The sequence below is a fragment of the Erinaceus europaeus genome, chromosome 17 (genome assembly GCF_950295315.1).
Source record: "Erinaceus europaeus chromosome 17, mEriEur2.1, whole genome shotgun sequence".
Taxonomy (NCBI): domain Eukaryota; kingdom Metazoa; phylum Chordata; class Mammalia; order Eulipotyphla; family Erinaceidae; genus Erinaceus; species Erinaceus europaeus.
Window position 1 is genome coordinate 3,289,384 of NC_080178.1, and position 18,292 is coordinate 3,307,675.

At 53.3% G+C, this 18,292-nt stretch overlaps 1 protein-coding gene across 2 annotated transcripts in view; it reads right to left on the reverse strand.

Annotated features, from left to right (window-relative positions):
• Nucleotides 1-18,292, reverse strand: part of PACS1 (phosphofurin acidic cluster sorting protein 1) — a 102,902-nt gene that overhangs the window by 17,777 nt on the left and 66,833 nt on the right. For both annotated transcript variants that reach the window (XM_060175991.1, XM_060175990.1), the window contains exons 2-7: nucleotides 15,092-15,179; nucleotides 7,409-7,498; nucleotides 6,440-6,565; nucleotides 3,591-3,735; nucleotides 3,372-3,463; nucleotides 3,207-3,287 (exon numbers count right to left, since the gene is read on the reverse strand). In XM_060175991.1, coding sequence (XP_060031974.1) covers nucleotides 3,207-3,287; nucleotides 3,372-3,463; nucleotides 3,591-3,735; nucleotides 6,440-6,565; nucleotides 7,409-7,498; nucleotides 15,092-15,179 — 622 coding nt within the window. The remainder of the gene's footprint in view (nucleotides 1-3,206; nucleotides 3,288-3,371; nucleotides 3,464-3,590; nucleotides 3,736-6,439; nucleotides 6,566-7,408; nucleotides 7,499-15,091; nucleotides 15,180-18,292) is intronic.

Below are 18,292 nucleotides of genomic sequence, written 5' to 3' on the forward strand. Positions count from 1 at the left end.
CCACAGGGTGCGCGTGCGTGGGGGTGGGGGTGGCACGCAGGCTCGGAAGAGACCCTCACAGGGAGGCTGGTGTGGGAGATGGCTCCCTGGGCTGGAAGGAGGGAGAGGAGGCCGCCTCCGCTCTGGCCCCACCCATGTGACAAGCCACACGTGAACACCCAGCTTGTTCTCTCTCCTTCAGACCCATGGTGCCAACCTGGGTATACCCACAGGCACCTCCAACTCAGCAAAGAGGGAAAGAGCTCAGCTGGCAGAGTGCAGGACTTGCGTGTCTGAGGCTGCCAGCTGGGTTCCTGCACTGCATGTGCCCGAGTGGTACCCTGGCTCCTCACTCGCTTAAGAAATTCTCTCCTGGGAGTCGGGCGGCAGCACAGTGGGTTAAGCGCAAGTGGCACAAAGCCAAAGGACCGGGTTAAGGATCTTGGTTCTAGCCCCTGGCTCCCCACCTGCAGGGAGGTTGCTTCACAAGTGGTGAAGCAGGTCTGCAGGTGTCTGTCTTTCTCTCTCCCTGTCTTTCCCTCCTCTCTCCATTTCTCTCTGTCCTATCCAACAACGAACAACATCAATAATGACTACAACAATAAAGCAATAAGGGCAACAAAAGGGAATAAGTAAATAAATAAAAATAAATATTTTAAACAAGGAAGAAATTCTCTCTCAGGGCTGGGTGGTGGTACACCTGGTTAAGCGCACAGGGACACTGGTTCAAGTCCCCTAGTCCCAGCCTGTAGGGAGGGAAGCTTCAAGAACAGTGTTATAGGTATCTCTCCCTCTGTTTTTCTTTATCATAAATAAATCTATAAAAAAATCTCATCTGATTTACAATAATAAACCCTGGGCAGAGGCAATAGCGTAATTGTTAAACAAAGAGAGTCTCCTGCCTGAGGCTCCAGAGTCCCAGTTCAATCCCCTGCACCACCATAAGCCAGAGCTGAGCAGGGCTCTGGCAGAAAGGAAGGAATACTCAATCAATCTCTGTGTGTGTGTGTGCGTGTGTGTGTGTGCGCGCACGCGCGCACGCGCGCACGCGCGTGGAGCCAGGGCCTCATGTCTGTGCAGTGCCACTGCTCCTGGGGAGAGGCACAGACAGACAGAGAAGAGAGGGATCCTATGATACCCCCATGTGGTGCTGGGGCTTGAGTCTTGAGCTGAGGGCATGACAAGCACACGCCCCACTCACGGAACTCTTTTGGGCCCTAAAATCACAAATCTTTTTTAAAAAATGCAGCCCAGGAGATGGCACAGTGAATACAGCGCTGGGATCTCAAGCTTGAGGCCCCACATTCAGTCTCTGGCACTGAAAGCAGCAGAGTGAGGCTCTGGTTCTCTCGCTCTGAACAAAACCTTTAAAAAAGGCGAGGGTGGGGCGGAGCTGGGGGTGCAGCGGGGCACTGGACTTACAGGGTGAGGTCCTGAGTTCTATCCCCGGCATTAAGTACTCCTGAGTGATGCGCTGCTTCTTTCTCCCGCTAATCGTCACATGAACGGAAAGGACACATGCAGCACCTTCTCCTTGCTCCTCTGTCCTGCCGTCTCCCCTGAAGCCTCCTGTTCCCTCTCTTGTGTCCCTCTGTCCCTACCGCTTCCACCAGGCCTTTCTCCTTGAATCTCTCTGGGTCACTGTCAGGGCTGTCGGGTGAAACCCACTTCATCTTGCTCCCTCAGGGTCCACACACAAACAAGAGCGCACAGTGTGGTCGCCAGACGCTAGGCTCCTCGTCGCCAGACGGGGCCTCTCTCACGCCCGTGTCCTCCGCTCAGCACAGCGGCCGGTGCAGCACGTGGGGCTGGGAGAGACCAACGTCCAGGAACCCGAGCCGGGCCTTCCAGAAAGGGCAAAGTGTCCAAGGTGGAGACACAGACATGAGTTCATGGTGCCAGAGCCGCTCTCAGCGCAGTGAGGCGACCAGCGGGACCAAGACATGGCGTTTCCGGCCGGGAGAGGGGCACAAAGGAGACAGACTCTGGGAACCACTGCGAAGGCTCCAGAAAGCTGCTGGGAAGGGAAGCTTGCCACAGATAGAAAAACAAAACAAAAACAACACACCACCACCTCTTTGCTTTTTGTTTTTGGGGGGAGGATGAGGGAGGCAGCAAGTAACAGGAGCACCGCATGGACTCGCCACACAACTGGGGAAGCGATGCAGGTCTGAGACCAGAGGGAAAGAAGCCTTGCAAGGTTCTCGGGGGCACCCCAGGGAAGAAAGCAGGGTCTCCCTGCAGGCGAGGGACAGGGAAAAGGGAGACATGGCAGAAGCAGTGTCAGCGGCCAGTGATCCTCTCGCCTCCCCCTTCCCAGAGTGGGGGGTCTAGGCGTTCCGGTGACAGCCCTCCCTGGGCTTCTCCCACCGTGCCAGAGACTGAGGGCAAGCTGACAGGGAGAGAAAGGCTCTGGGGAGCTATCAGGGAGGGGCTGGTATACGGAGTTCTGGTGGTGGGAATTGTGCGAAGCTGTACCCCTCTTATCCTATGGTTTTGTCAGTGTTTCCTTTTTATAAATAAAAAGTTAAAAAAGAAAAAGAAAAAGAAAGGCCTGGCAGACCCAGGACATCCAGCAACAGCACCATTTGCGGCGGCTGCCAGAGCCGGACAGACATGCCCGCAAGGCCGGGCTGCACCTCACTCCTGAGGGCTGGGGGCCTCTGCTCTTAGGGCCGCTGGGTGAGCACTGCGTCTTCAGAGGAAACCCAAACTGAACTTGTCTAAAATGCTGCCGGCACTTCTGACCCCCACACTGTGGCACAGGGACTCCGGGATAGGAAGCAGTCAGCGTTATGCTCCGAAGTCGGTGGCAATGTGTCTTCATCCAGGACTCCAGCCCCATGGCCCTGGACCCACTGAGGCAGGAACTAGAGTGGATGCCACCAGCCCCTAGAAAACCCACATCTCAGCTCAGTCAGTCAGTGAAAGTGGAGCTGCTCCCAGAGAGCAGTGTCCTCGTCTCTCGCCAGACACTGAGGGCTCCAGAGTTTAAAACAAGGGTTCTACCCTCTTTTCTCTCCTAAGGATGTCTGAAGACTTGGTTTAAGAGACAGCTCACCAGGTAAGGTGTGTGTCTTGCCACATGGCAAGGCACACACTGGGGGAGGCTCTGGGATGCTGACTTTCCCTCTCTGTGAAACTGCGCTTGTGTAAGGCAGCCCCCCCCCCACTCTAACACCCCCAACCCCCCCGAGTGTGGACAGACCGAACCCTTGGAGGCTCACCCTAGTGATGGCAGAGGTGGAGGTCAGTTTCCTCCGGGTCTTCTTCACCTTCCGCAGATCCTCGTCCTCATAGAACAGGTCCTGGGAGGGAAGGGAAGCAGTTGGGAGGCCCGAGGGCTCGGGAGCCCCTTCCTGGACACCCCACGGGAGGGGCCGCCGGCTCACCTGCCCATGCAAGGGGTCGTCGCTGCCTTCCTGTTCTGAGGAGAAGCTCTCCTCCTCCTCCTCCGAGTAGTTGTCGATGTCAGGGGAACGATCTGGAAGTACACAGGGCAGGCGGTCAGCCAGCCTGAGGCAGCCACGGGGCGTCCCCCGGACCTCTCTCCCGGGGACCCTGCAGCACCGTGTCGCCTGCCTGGGCTGGCAGCCGGCGGGAAGGCTCACCTGACAGCTTGGACTTGATGCTCTCGTGGTCGATGGGCTGGCTGGACAGGGAGTAGATCTTGATTTCCGCCACGGGCACGGAGACATCCTTCACATTGCTGTGCAGGCCCAGCACCAGGGCGCCTTCGTTGGGGTGCTGCATCACCTGAGGGGACAGAGGGCCGGGCCGGAGCGGGCCTCACTGGGGAGAAGCCCCACGTTCACAGAGGGACAGGCGGACACTCGGGCCGCACTTCCTTCCCCGCTTCCAGACTCGGCCGCCTGCTCTCCTGCTGCCTTCAAGGCCTAACTTTAAAACTGACCCCGGAGCGCCTGCCGCTGGTCAGACCCTGAGCAAAGAAAGAGCAGCTGGGACATGGCTCAGCTTGCATGCTGGGGGCTCCTGATCTGACCCCCGCAAGGCAGGTGGAGAGTGGAACTCTGCGTTGCCTACCCCCCCCCCCCGCCCCCGTGTTCTGCCTCGAATAAAACTTTCTCTCATATGTAATCAATCCTAAAGAAGAAGAACAACCCTCACCGCCACCACAGTCCAAGGTTAAAAATGGCCACTCATGCCCTGCACTACTCGTTAGCCTAAATCCTTTCCAGAGAGAGAGAGAGAGAGAGAGAGAGAGACCGGTCCTCCAGGCTGGGTGGGGACAGCCTGAGGGGGCTGCCTGTGCTGGCCTAGGGTCTAGGAGGACAAGGACAGGCTTGTCCACAGCTGGGCAGTGTGGCGTCTCCATGACTTCGTCCTGCCTGGCTTTGGTGCCAATACGACAGACCTGGATGACAGGAAGAAGGGCCGGGCAGGGTCCCACATGGCCACCACCTTTTCCCTGTTGGATTTTCTCAAGTACAGGCCTAGTTTTTTTTAAAAAAAATTTATTTATTTATTTAATTCCTTTTTGTTGCCCTTGTTGTTTTTTATTGTTGTAGTTATTGTTGTTGTTACTGATGTCGTCGTTGTTTGATAGGACAGAAATGGAGAGAGGAGGGGAAGACAGAGAAGGGGACAGTAAGACAGACACTTGCAGACCTGCTTCACTTGTGAAGCGACTCCCCTGCAGGTGAGGAGTCGGGGGCTCGAACCAGGATCCTTACGCCGGTCCTTGCGCTTTGCGCCACCCGTGCTTAACCCGCTGCGCCACCGCCCGACTCCCACAGGCATAATTATTTTTAAAGTTGCTTTCGGGTCTTTTTTCTTTTTTTATGTATATATTTATTCCCTTTTGTTGCCCTTTTTAAAAAAATTGTTGTAGTTATTGTTGTTATTGATGTCGTCGTTGTTGGATAGGACAGAGAGAAATGGAGAGAGGAGGGGAAGACAGAGAGGGGGAGAGAAAGATAGACACCTGCAGACCTGCTTCACTGCCTGTGAAGCGACTTCCCTGCAGGTGGGGAGCCGGGGGCTCCAACCGGGATCCTTCCATCTTATGTTACTGCACTAGAACAGGACCAGTGGTCATGGGGCTGACCTGTCATGGAGACATTCTGCCAGAGATGCAAAATTGAGCCTATGCCTCAGAGAACAGCAGACAGACCTGGGCTAGGAAAGTTAGATCGAATGCCAGCAAAGGCTTGAAAGACAAGGAGACCCTGAGATTGACAGAGATGAAAGGATCCCGGTTCGAGCCCCCGGCTCCCCACCTGCAGGGGAGTCGCTTCACAGGCGGTGAATCAAGTCTGCAGGTGTCTGTCTTTCTCTCCCCCTCCTCTCTCCATTTTTCTCTGTCCTAACAACAACAACATCATCAACAACAACAATAATAACTACAACAACAATTAAAAAAAAAAACAAGGGCAACAAAAGGAAAAATAAATATAAAAAAATTTAAAAAAGAACAATAGGGCTGAGCACTGCTCTAGTCTCTCTCTATATCTCTCACTAAAATAAAGAAAGTGAGCCACCTGCTGGTTCTTAGTGATTTTAAAGATTTATTTATTCACTTTCATCAGAGGGGAGAGAGACTGCACTATTCAGTTCTGGCCTGTGGTGGTGCCAGGGACTGAACCTGGGCTCTACGTGGCTTCAGTCAGCAGAGTCTACAGTCTGCCGTGCTGTCACTGGTATGACCTCCCTATTTAAACCAGACTTCCCCAGCCCCCCCCCCCCTTTTATTTGCCTGTAGAGTTATCACTGGGGTTTGGTACCTGCACTATGAACCCACTGCTCCTGGAGGCCATTTTTCCCCATTTTGTTGCCCTTGTTACTGTTGTTGTTGCTGTTGGATAGGACAGAGAGAAATGGAGAGAGGAGGGGAAGACAGAGAGGGGGAGAGAAAGATAGACACCTGCAGACCTGCTTCAGCGTTTGTGAAGCGACTCCCCTGCAAGTGGGGAGCCGGGGGCTCAAACCGGAATCCTTATGCCGGTCCTTGTGTTTTGTGCCACCTGCACTTAATACGCTGCGCTACCGCCCGACTTCCTCCAAGCCTGACTTTTTAAAAGCAGACCATTGTGTGTGGTGGTGCTGGGGACTGTACTAGGACTTCCATGTTTGGCATGAAAGTCTGCTGCATAAACCACTGTGCTTATCTTCCTGGCCCAACAGTTTGTTTTTTTATAGAGAGAAAGAAACAGGGTGAGGGGGAGAAAGATGAAGTGAGAAAGAGAGACCTTCAGCTTGCTCACCCAACCATGAAGCTGCAGGTCGGGCCAGGGACTCAAACCTGGGTCCTTGCACATGGTAACTTGTGTACTTTATTGGTTGTGCCACTGCCCGGTCCCCTGCCCAATTATTTTTTTAAATTAAAAAAAAAAAGCTCTGTGAGTGAGAGAGGATACTTGGTAACAAGAGGCACACCCCGCCAAGAGGAGGAGGGTGAAGCAGACCCCACAGCAGGTCTCAGGAGCCCACGCCCACTCACCTCTGCCATGTTGATGAGGCCCACCGCCAGGGTCTTGTAGCCCAGGATGGTCCGGTTCTTGTAACGCTTCCTTCTCTGCAGCATGATCTGCAGCTTGTTGGCGTCTCGCTTCAAGAAGTGAGGGTACTGTCGGGCACAGAGCAGCATCACACACAGTTAACACGCGACTGGACACAAGCCCTTGCTGGGTCTGTGTGATGGGGTGAGCCGGGGGCAGCGGAACTGGGGTGAAGGTTCTGCCAAGGGCCCGGCCCTGTGTGGAGCCTGGCCTCTGCTCTGTGCCCACATGCTCTGAAGTCTGTCTGTCTCTCTGCCATCTGATTCAGTGTCTTCTCCATGTGCTTCCATGCAGGGCGCAGGAGAATGAAGACCGAGAAACGTACTCCAGGGGAGAAGGAAAGGGGCCTAGAATGGGAGCTTCCTGCCGGGTGTGGCGTGGACTACTGAGCAGAGGTGAGGGGACCGCGCCGGTTAGTTAGAAAAGGAAAGGGTGAGGGATCAGGAGACTTGGGGACCTTGCAGTGTCCTCCCAGGGGCTAACTTAGTGAGTGCCCTGGTCACAGGTGGCTGACTCACAGTGACTTTATTTTATTAAAAATTTTTATTTGCTACCCCCTTTTGTTGCCCTTGTTTTTATTGTTGTTGTTATTGATGTCGTCATTGTTGGACAGGACGGAGAGAAATGGAGAGAGGAGGGGAAGACAGAGAGGGGGAGAGAAAGACAGACACCTGCAGACCTGCTTCACCGCCTGTGAAGCGACTCCCCTGCAGGTGGGGAGCCGGGGGGCTTAAACCAGGATCCTTATGCCGGTCCTTGTGCTTTGCGCCACATGTGCTTAACCCGCTGTGCTACCGCTCGACCTCCTCACAGTGACTTTAATTCCCCGGGCCCTGGCTGCTCTTGGATGGCCCAGGCTCCAGGTCAGAGGACAGTCAGAGGCGGGTCCCTGAGGCCGATGGCCATCTCACCTGCAGGGAGAAGGTAAGTTGGAGCTCTGTCTCTACCAGGCCACTGGCGGGGAGCAGGATCTCATTGGAGCGAAGAATCCTTTTTGAACCCTGAAGCCAAGGAAAGAAATCTGTCAAAATCGTACGACAAAGAACAGGCCAAGAGAAACCGCATGCTTGCAAATATCTTCTCAACTCCACATTCTCACTCGTCCACATGTTCCCGCGGCTCCGCGGTACCTATGGAGAATTCAGTCCGCTGCGTCAGGCTGTGTATTCACAAGAGGCTTGTGCATGAAAGGGACATGGTGTGGACTGGCCTCTCCACCTCACCTCTCTCTAGTGACTCACCTCTCTCCCTCCTCTCTAAGTGACACTTCAGGTCTTTTCTCTGGCTTTTCCCTCCTGGGGGCTCCTCCACTGCCTCTGCACACAGCTAAGGGCCTCACTTCTTCCTCCACTCACCTAGGGTCTTCTGCATGTGAGCCCACTTTAGAAAGAGTAGAAAGGAAGGGTGCGTGTGTGTGTGTGTGTGAGAGAGAGAGACAGACAGACAGACAGACAGACAGACAGAGAGGTGGTGCCTGCCCAGTGGCGGCCAGCCCCGCACTGCCTGCTCTCACCACTGGGGCTCCTTGAGCCACTACGTCCGGCGCAGGGACTCACACGTTGTGGACCGAGCTGGCCGGGCTTCCTCCACCCAGCTGGAGTCTGAGGTTCACACAAGTGTGCCGCTCGCTAGCAGCAGCAGTTCACTCCCTTGCTGCTGAGTCGAATGTCTCCCTCCCTGACTTCCTTTCCCTCAGGGTAATCGCTGCATGACTCCAAGGCTCTTTCCTAGTGGTCTTTCTTTTCTTTTTTGATGAAGGAGGGCACTGTAGCACCGACCCACCTCTCGTGAAGCCTCCCTGTCCGCACTGCCCATGTGGTAGCAGCGGCTCAGACCCAGGTCCTCTCACCGGGCGACACTGGGCGTCACCTGCCTCCCCTGAGTTGTGTGCAGACACGACGCTGTGCTTGAGCCGCTGCTCAGCACTCACATGTGGGTCGGCCTCCGTGCTGGCCCCCCCACCCCCGTGGCTGCTAGTCCTGTATGAGTCTGCGTGGACACAGGCCTCGCTCTACGAGGGGCCAGCGCCTCAGAGAGGAGTGGCTGGGTCTTACTGGAGATCTGCTCAGTGAGAAACTGCCAGAACAGTTCGCACAGCGCCGGCACCATCTGTACACTGGCAGCCGCAGTGACTGTGTGTGTGTGTGTGTGGGGGGGGGGGGAGCTGCGGAGACGGGGCGGGTGGGGAGGGGAGGTCCAGCTGCCCTGCTTTGCCACCAGCCGTTGGCATGCTCAGCCCTGGAGGATGGATTCTATGGACTCGAGAGCAGAGAACCATCTGGGATGGAACTTGCTCCCTGGTGACCCATTATGTACAGAACCTCTTCATTAATGTCTGGGCCACTTGTCAGTTTTAACGTGTGAAGGCCTGAACAGACTTCAAGCTCAGGCTTGCTATGGAGTTGTAACGTTTGTCAGATAGAGATAACATTATATTATGATTGTTTTGTTTACCATTTTCTTAGTGGCGCCCTTTGATATATTTAACTCGTACTTATTTATTTAATAGAGACAGACAGACTGAGAAAAAAGGGGACTTAGAGGGGGCATGGGAGACAGACCCCCGCAGCCCTGCTTCACCAGTCACGAAGCTTTCCCCCTGCAGGTGGGGGCCAGGGGCTTGAACCCGGATCCTTGCACACTAATGTGTGTGCTCAACCAAGTGCGGGTACACCACCCGGCCTATTTAACTTGTTTTTAAAAGGACTTTTACTGAGGAAATACTGTCTTAAGGGTTATATTTAATTTCTTTTTTAATACAAATAAACTTAAAATTTTTTTTAATTATCTGTTTTTTTATTAGATAGAGACAGCCCGAAATTGAGAGGGAAGGGAGAGAGAGGGAGAGAGGAAGAGAGATACCTGCAATCCTGCTTCACCACTTGTGAAGCTTCCCTCCTGCAGGTGGGGACTGGAGGCTTGAATCTGGGTCCTCGAGCACTGTAATATGTGTACTCAACCAGGTGAACCACCACCTGGCCCCTGTATTTAATTTAATTTTTAAAAAATTTTTTAAATATTTATTCATTTTCCCTTTTTGTTGCACTTGGTGTTTTATTGTTGTAGTTATTATTGTTGTTATTGATGTCTTCATTGTTGGATAGGACAGAGAGAAATGGAGAGAGGAGGGAAAGATGGGGGGGGGGAGAGAGAGACACCTGCAGACCTGCTTCACCACCTGTGAAGCGATGCCCCTGCAGGTGGGGAGCCGGGGCTTGAACCGGGATCCTTCCTCCGGTCCTTGCACTTTGTGCCACCTGTGCTTAACCGCTGCACTACCGCCCGACTCCCCTGTATTTAATTTCTGACCAAGTCAATTTTGCTGTCTCTCAGGGCGAGTGTATTCCAGGCCCAGCCATAAGACAGTGACACCAATCCATCAGTTGGGCATTCTGTGTAGGTACACAGACATGGTTCTCTCTAAAAATTTTGCTTCTGTAATTTCTTTAGCAACTGTCTTGATAGGCTTATCACTTGCTTCTAGTTCTCATTTTTATATACTGTGAGAAATGACTCAGTGAGCAGGGCTCACGCTTTACCAGGCATCAAGGGGACAGGTTCCATCCACGGTAGCACTGGTGCTGTGGGGTCTCCTCCTCTCTCCTCTCCTCTCCTCTCCTCTCCTCTCCTCTCCTCTCCTCTCCTCTCCTCTCCTCTCCTCTCCTCTCCTCTCTCCTTTCCTCCCCTCCCCTCCCCTCCCCTCCCCTCCTCTCCTCTCCCCTCCTCTCCTCTCCTCTCCCTCTGTCTTCCTCTCTCAGGATTTAGAGCAGGGAAATGGAGTCAGGAGGCCACTCAGTGGCTTTGTGTGTGTGTGTGTGTGTGATTTCTTCAGTTTATGTTTTAATAGAAGCGCAGAATTTGCTTGGTGAAGAAAGGAAACACTTCTAGATACACCTTACAGCACTTTTGTGGTTAGGAAAACATCATTAGACCCACGGAGAACAATCGAGACAGTTCTGCTCATGCGACAGACAACACTTTCTACGGGAATCACTGACAAGTCTTGACAACGCTTCTGTCTTATTCCAGCTGTTTTGCTTGAAGAGATCTCTGAAATGCCAAGAGAGTCTCAACGGGGGCTTAGGCTGACTGAGGTAGTTTCAACCAGAAGCATAGCCATTTGGTGATTTTCAGAGATGTTTCTGGTTGCTTTAGGTGGTGCACATGTGAGAGAGAGACCGGGTGTGTGAGTGTGAGAGAGGGAGGCGGGCAGGGTGTGTGCATGTGTCTCACTGCCACTTCCTGGCTGCTCTCAGGTCTCTCATTAACCCTTTAGACACTGCGGGGCCTCTGCCCTGGACCTGCCCATCGCTTCACTCCCCCGCCTCAGCTTCTACGTCATAGTCAAGATTCAAAAACATGCCAGCTCACACCCCTTAGCGCCCCCGCATGCCCCTTCTGCCAGTTGGGGGAAGTATGAGGCATCTCTGCTTCAAGGCAACTGTGCCAGCTGTGCCTGCCTGGGGAGAATCTCAGAACCGGGCTAATTGTTCTGACGCTGAATTGATGCTCCCTGGAGGTGGGGAGGTAGAGCACTGGGTTGAGTGCACATTCTAAAGTGTAAGGTGCTGGGTTTGAGACCCCAGACAGCACTGGGGGAGGGAGAGCCCATGGATGGTGGACAGGTGCTGTGGTACCTCTCCGCTCAGCCTTGTCCATCTCAGCCTCAAACAAAGAAAATAAAGTAAAGAAATGCGGGGTTGGGGGGTCAGGCGATAGCGCAGTGGGTTAAGCGCACGTGGCGCCAAGCGCAAAGACCGGCATAAGGATCCCGGTTCAAGCCCCGGCTCCCCACCTGCAGGGGAGTCGCTTCACAGGTGGTGAAGCAGGTCTGCAGGTGTCTGTCTTTCTCTCCCCCTCTGTCTTCCCCTCCTCTCTCCATTTCTCTCTGTCCTATCCAACAACAATGACATCAACAGCAACGATAATAATAACCACAACAATGAATAAAAAAGAAAAAACAACCAGGGTAACAAAAGGGAAAAAAATAAAAAAGAGATGTGGGGCTGAGAAGGGCACTAGGCAGAGTCATGCATGCAGGACACCCAGAGCTCATTCTCGGACACCGCATTAAATGACTCAATTTAGGGGCCGAGACGCACCTAGCTGAGGTCACAGGTTTCAATGCACAAGGACCCAGATGAAAGCTCCCAGTCCCCACCTGCGGGGGAAGCTTCATGAGCAGTAACGCAGGGCTGCAGGTCTCTGTCTAGCTCCCCTTCCCTTTTGATTTTTGTCTCTATCCAATAAATAAGTAATAAACTGTTTAACCATCAATGTATGCCCCTAGGTCTTCAGTGGCCTGTAATTCTGGCTGGCCGCCACTCTACACGTCCCCAGTCCTTTCCTTTGCCTCAACTATGACAACTTCACGCCTTCTCGCTTCCCCCAGACCGCTAAGGCGGCCTTCTCCCTCTTCTTCCTTTAAGCTGACAGTCTGTGTTTCCACTTCATGAAGAAAATCGAAGTGCTAGGAAAAGAGTGACTATAGTTCCCACACACACTTCCCTCCTCCCTCCTTCCCGGTCAGACAAACACAGCCCCGAACACACCTGCTCTGCACACATCCGTGTCACCCAGAGAGGTTGTGCTAGTCACTCTCCCTCTCCCACACAGTCAGCGTTCCTCCTGTCCATGTTTGCTCACTAGCAGACATGCTGTCAGGCCCTCCGTTTGACAAAGAACCCTCTTGTCCCCACACGCCCCGGCGGCTATCACCCCAGATCTCGCCTTCCCTTTCAGCAAACTCCTCAGGGGTTGTCTGTTTTGCATATGTGCAAAGTTGCTAAGAGACTGGCTCTTTTTTTTTAAATTTTTTTATTATCTTTTATTTATTTGATAGAGACAGCCAGAAATTGAGGGGGGAGGGGTGATAGAGGGCGAGAGAGAGAGAGAGAGAGAGAGAGACAGACATCTGCAACACTGCTTCACCACTCGTGAAGCTTTCTACCTGCAGGTGGGGACCGGGAGCTCGAACCTGAGTCCTGGTGCACAGTAAAGGGACTGGCTCTTGAAAGTTGTCATCAGAAGAGAAGACTGCTTTTGTGACGTGTGTGCTGGCTACGTGCTGGTCAACTTGTCATAGAGACTCGGATGCACACATGAAAATAACGACACTGCCAACATCCATGTGGGGGAGAGGCCGCCAGCACCTCAGAGACGGTGTGAAGAGCTCTGGCCTCAAGTGTCCCCGAGAGGGTCTGAAGGATCCTGCATCTGTTCTGCGAACGCTGTTCTGCTAGCATGTGAAGCTTCCTAAAAGCAAGATTTTTTTTTTTTTTGGTCTGATTTACTCACTGCTGTGTCCCTTATGCCCAGATCGATGCTTGGCATGAACTAGCTCCTCAATGAATATTTATTAAATGAATGAATAAATAAGCAACTGGGTAAACAAATGTGGTAACATCTGTAATTACTTTCAGCTGCTTGGAAGTAAAGCAATAATACGGGTAGGGTGCGTGCTGTTTTTAGCATAATTCCACATTTTAAAGAATGCTAAATATTTAATCGGGAAATAAAAGGGAAGATTTCTCTGGCACGGGGGCGGCAAAAGCAGCAGCAAACATTCCAAGCCGCAGCAGCAGCATTTGCACTGGAGAGCCTTGGCTTCTGAGCAAGAGGGGGCACAGCTGGAAACTGGGGCTCAGCCTGTGACCCAGAAGCAGGATGGCGCCAGGGCAGGAGGAAAAGGTCTCGAAAGTTTCTACTTGCCTCCCGAGAGCAGCCCAGCATCTGGGAAGCTTCCACGCAATGGGGAGGAGCTGTGCACAAGGATGACCAGGGCTGGGGAGGGTGCTGGAGTGTTAGCTGAGTCACCCGGGGCAATAGGAGGGCCTGACACTTGAAGCTGGAGATGGAGATGCGTCTTTCTCCTGGGGAGAGACCCGGGATGCTTAACGTGCAGTTCAGACCGTGAGAGCGGCAGGTGTGGACTTCAACGAAGCCGTTATTAGTACTCTAAACTGCTGCACGTCAGGCGATCTAGCCAGGAGAATATTCTGCTTTTACGTGGTGACTGTCTAGATCTGTTCTGTTTTGGAAGGAATAAGGAGGCAATGGCAACCCAGGAGGTAGCTCATGGGGGTACTGAGTTCAGTCCCTGCACCGTACGTGTGAGCATAATTCCTCTGGTCTTCTCTCTCTCACATTAAAAGTTTAGGAGGCCAGGTGGTGGTGCACCTGGTTCAGCATGTGTGTGACCATGTTCTAGCGTCTGGGTTCAAGGCCCTGGTCCCCATCTTCAGAGGGAAAGCAGTGGGGCAGGTCTCTCTCCCTCTTTCCCCCTCTCTGATTTTCCCTTCTCTCTCAATTTATCTGTGTTCAATAAGAAATAAAAAACGTCTGGGAGTCGGGCAGTGGTGCAGCGGGTTCAGCGCAGGTGGCGCAAAGCCCAAGGACCGGCACAAGGATCCCGGTCGAGCCCCCGGCTCCCCACCTGCAGGGGAGTCGCTTCACAGACGGTGAAGCAGGTCTGCAGGTGTCTGTCTTTCTCTCCCCCTCTTTGTCTCTCCCTCCTCTCTCCATTTCTCTCTGTCCTAACCAATAACGACGACATCAATAACTACAACAATAAGACAACAAGGACAACAAAAGGGAATAAATATTAAAGAGAAAGAAATAAAAACCTTTTTATAAAAGAAAGAACTTTGTGAACCCAAGATTATTGTCTTTCCCAGCCCGAGCCACGCACATGCAATCTCCTCCCATGCCTGAGCGGGGGTAGACTTTGACTCAGAGAGCAAGTGAGGGGAAACACTCCAGCCCACAGCTCTCCTACGTGCTGGTGGGGCTTGAACACACGGCAGGCAAGACTGCCAATATGCCTCTCAGTTCAGGTACACACTCGGAACCTGAAGCATCAGCGACTCTCTTGCGCTTCCAGGGACGTGCGGAAAATCTCAGCGAGCTCAAGGGAGGTGGCATCAGGAAGGGCTCATCAGTCAGAGGCGGCCTGGCAACGGGGTTGAACTGCGACCGTGACTGCCTACTCGCTAGTGTTTACTCCGAGTTCTGCTCCTCAGTGTTTAGCTGAGACAGATACGTTCTTGAATCCTGCTGTAATTCATTTTCCCTTCTTTTCAAAAACTGTATCTATTTATTTATTCCCTTTTGTTGCCCATGTTGTTTTATTGTTGAAGTTATTATTGATGTCATCGTTGTGGGATAGGACAGAGAGAAATGGAGAGAGGAGGGGAAGACAGGAGGAGAGAAAGACAGACACCTGCAGACCTGGTTCACCGCTTGTGAAACGACTTCCCTGCAGGAGGGGAGCCAGGGGCTTGAACTGGGATCCTTATGCCGGTCCTTGCACTTTGCGCCATGTGCACTTAACCTGCTGTGCTAGTGCCCGACTCCCCCTTCTCTCTCTTTCTTTCTCTCTCTCTCTCTTTTTAACCAGAACACTGTTCAGCTCTGGCTTATAGTAGTGCAGGGGCTTGAACTTGGGACCTAAGAGCCTTAGATGTGAAAGCTGTTCTGCAGAGCCATTGCTCCTAGTTCAGTTTCTTCCTTCTTTCCTGTGGCTCAGCAGTGCCCACCAGCAATCCAGAAGCTCCCAGGCCCTGGGGCCACAAACAGCAGCCCTGCCTGCTCACCTGCAGCTTCACCGCGATGACCACTGAGCTGAGATCTCTGTCCGTCTCCCTCAGCATGACAAGCTTCTTGAGGGTCAAGCTGAACAGCCTGCAGAGACAGAGAGAGAAAGAGATGGGCCAAATGTAAGGGGCTTGGTGAAGCAACGGACCACCGTGGCTTTCCTTAAACACGAGAATACCACTCCAGACATGATTATAAAGGGGCCAAGTGGTAGCGCCGCTGGTTAAGCACACACTACAATTAGAAGACGCGTGCGTTCTTGGTTAGTGGCAGTGCACCCCTCCCTCTGAGCTAGCTTTTGTGTGTGGTGGCTGATGAAAAGGCACATTGTCCCATGAGCTTCCATGGATGCCCAGTTTTCTTAATCCTAAACCAACACAGACTTTTACTTCTATCATGTGGGAACTGTCGGGCAGTCCCCCTGCTCCATCCTCCATTGCTGACACTATGGCCTATTTACATAATCATTGTTTTGCCTGATCTATCTTCTTTCTACCTCGAGACCTGTCCTGCCTGCAGGGTATTAATTCATCCCACCGGTTAAAACCCTCGCAACAGTTGCTAAGGACGCTTCCACCTTCCCAGCATGCCTTTTGCCTCTCTCCACCCCCTTTCCTAGTCATTCCCGTTTCCGACTTGCCACTTCTGGTTTTACCCCATAAAACCCACTTCTGTTCCTGGTTTCTCTCTCTTCTCTCCTGGAGAAGGGCTGGCGTGCAGAGTGGGAGGCGGCCATTGCGGTTTGGCGCCACGTGGCTTAATCCGCTGTGCTCACGCCCGACTCTGGGATGTCCGCCTGAATAAAGATTTGTATTGCTACCGCCATGAGCTTGGTTCCTGGACCCTCTCTCCCGCCCGTGACGCCAGCCCGGCAGAGAATGATCAGAGGGCAGAGGGGGAGGAACGAGCTGACTCACTGCCTCTTCCTCCTACATCCGGTCGCACCTGCACATTACCAGGTGAAGTGGGGAGATGTGAGGCACACAAACAAAAGAGACGCTACTTGACAGGAAGTAACTTTTAAAATTCCATTTGTTTCACATGAAGTAGTTTCTCACAGGAGTGGGAGGGGAGGTGGAGGCGGGGGGAGGGAGAGAAGCCGAGTGCCATGGTCACATGCAGTACCTCAGACACGCAGGTCCTGTGCCCTACCAGATGAGCTATGTCTCCACCACAGGAAATGGTTCCAACACCCACAGTGAACATCACTGGTTTGCAGGGACAGTCCAGTGTCATGAAGTGGAGGCGATGGACGTGTCCCTGCTCTGGAGGTCAGAGCACCAGTCTGGGTTTGTCTTGGCCCGAGCGAGGCTGGACTACCCTGGGCTTCCGGGAGGAAACGAGGAGGAGACTGCCTGCTTCGGGCAGGAGGGGCCCCATCCTTGGGGAGGTGCTGGAGGCTGAGGGCCTCCAGAGTAAGGGTACGAGAGAGTACTACAGAGTAAGGGTACTGAGATGGACTCGCTTTGTGCCTGCATCCTCCCCAGGGATGTGGCACCCCACTTTGTCTCCCTTCTGCACTCCTTCCTCTCACTCTGTGCTCTCACTCAGTGCTCTGCACTCCTTCCTCTCACTCTAGACTCCAGTGCTCTGCACTCCTTCCTCTCACTCTGGACTCCAGTGCTCTGCACTCCTTCCTCTCACTCTAGACTCCAGTGCTCTGCACTCCTTCCTCTCACTCTGGACTCCAGTGCTCTGCACTCCTTCCTCTCACTCTAGACTCCAGTGCTCTGCACTCCTTCCTCTCACTCTAGGCTCCAGTGCTCTGCACTCCTTCCTCTCACTCTAGACTCCAGTGCTCTGCACTCCTTCCTCTCACTCTGGGCTCCAGTGCTCTGCACTCCTTCCTCTCACTCTGGGCTCCAGTGCTCTGAAGGTCTTTTAGGGTAAATCACATCAGCAGAACTGAATTCTGATTCTCAAGCCTCCTCATCACAAGCCTTTTCTAAGATCCAGTAACACAGAGGAAAATAAATCACCTTTCCTTTCGCTTTATTTCAACTGACTCGTCAAGATCAACTCAAATACACAACAGGCCGTTCCATGCTTATCATGGCATCCAGATGTCTACAGCAGGCCGTGTGTGGATGTCACTGCTCTGCCCACACCGCGGGCATGTCAGCATGCCGCACACACGCGGGAGCCACCAGCCTGAAGCCACATGGCTAGTATGCAGAGGCGCCCGCACCTCTGAGGCCTGGAAGCTGTGGGACATGTTGTGCGTGGCAGGGGAAGCTTTGCGGATCCCGGCTAGTCGGGAGGCCCCAACCATCACAGGTCTAAGAGGGTGGCTGGAGGCCAGGGTGAGTGAGGAAGCAGAGCGACGCGACTGCTGGCTTAGAAGATGGAGCAAAAGCTGGGGCAGCCTCAAGGGGCCAGGAGAGTCAGGCCGAGTCTCCCAGGAGCCGGAAGGCACCTTGGCTTCTGCACAGTGTGCCGGGCGGACTGCGTGGTGAGGTCTGCAGCAGGAAGCTGATGCATGCCTCCCATCCCACGGGGCCCCAGCCACTGGGCACCTCCTTTCTAGATCCCCCAATCTCGCTCAAGCCTGATGAACCAGAATCACCAGGCCCTATGACCAGGCCTCCAAAATGTCCGCCATCCACAGAGCTGCACCGCACCCCACTTCTCCCTCCCCTGCCGTGAGGGGCTGGCAATCCTGACACCAGGCTCACTGCCCTGGTGAGCTGACACCCTGGTGGAAAGGGAAGGAAGGGCACAGGCCGGAGAGGCCCAGTGTCCTTCCTTCTCGGCGACTACTCATTCGGAAGGCTTCTCAGGGGTGAGGACTCTGCGCTGCCCACCTTCTGACTGACCTGCTGGTGCTGCGTAAATTCACTGCAGGCTGTGGGAGATAGCTCAGCCTGGTAGAGGCCCAGCCTGCTTGCCTGAGACCTCAGACATGAGACTCAACCCTGGTACCACCTTATTTCTATCAGAGCCGGGCAGTGCTCTGGTTCTCCATATATCATAGCACGTAAATAAGTAAATCACTTACTTATTTTTCAGATAGAGACAGGGACCATGAAAGAGACCACAGCACTGAGGTTCCTCTAGTGGGGGCCAGGCTCAAAGCTGCACCCCACACATGGCAAAGCAGCACACTACCCAAGTGAGCTATTTCACCAGTGCAAATTCTCTTTCCTCTTTTCTTTCTTTCTTTTTTTTAATATTTATTTCCTTTTTGTCGCCCTTGGTGT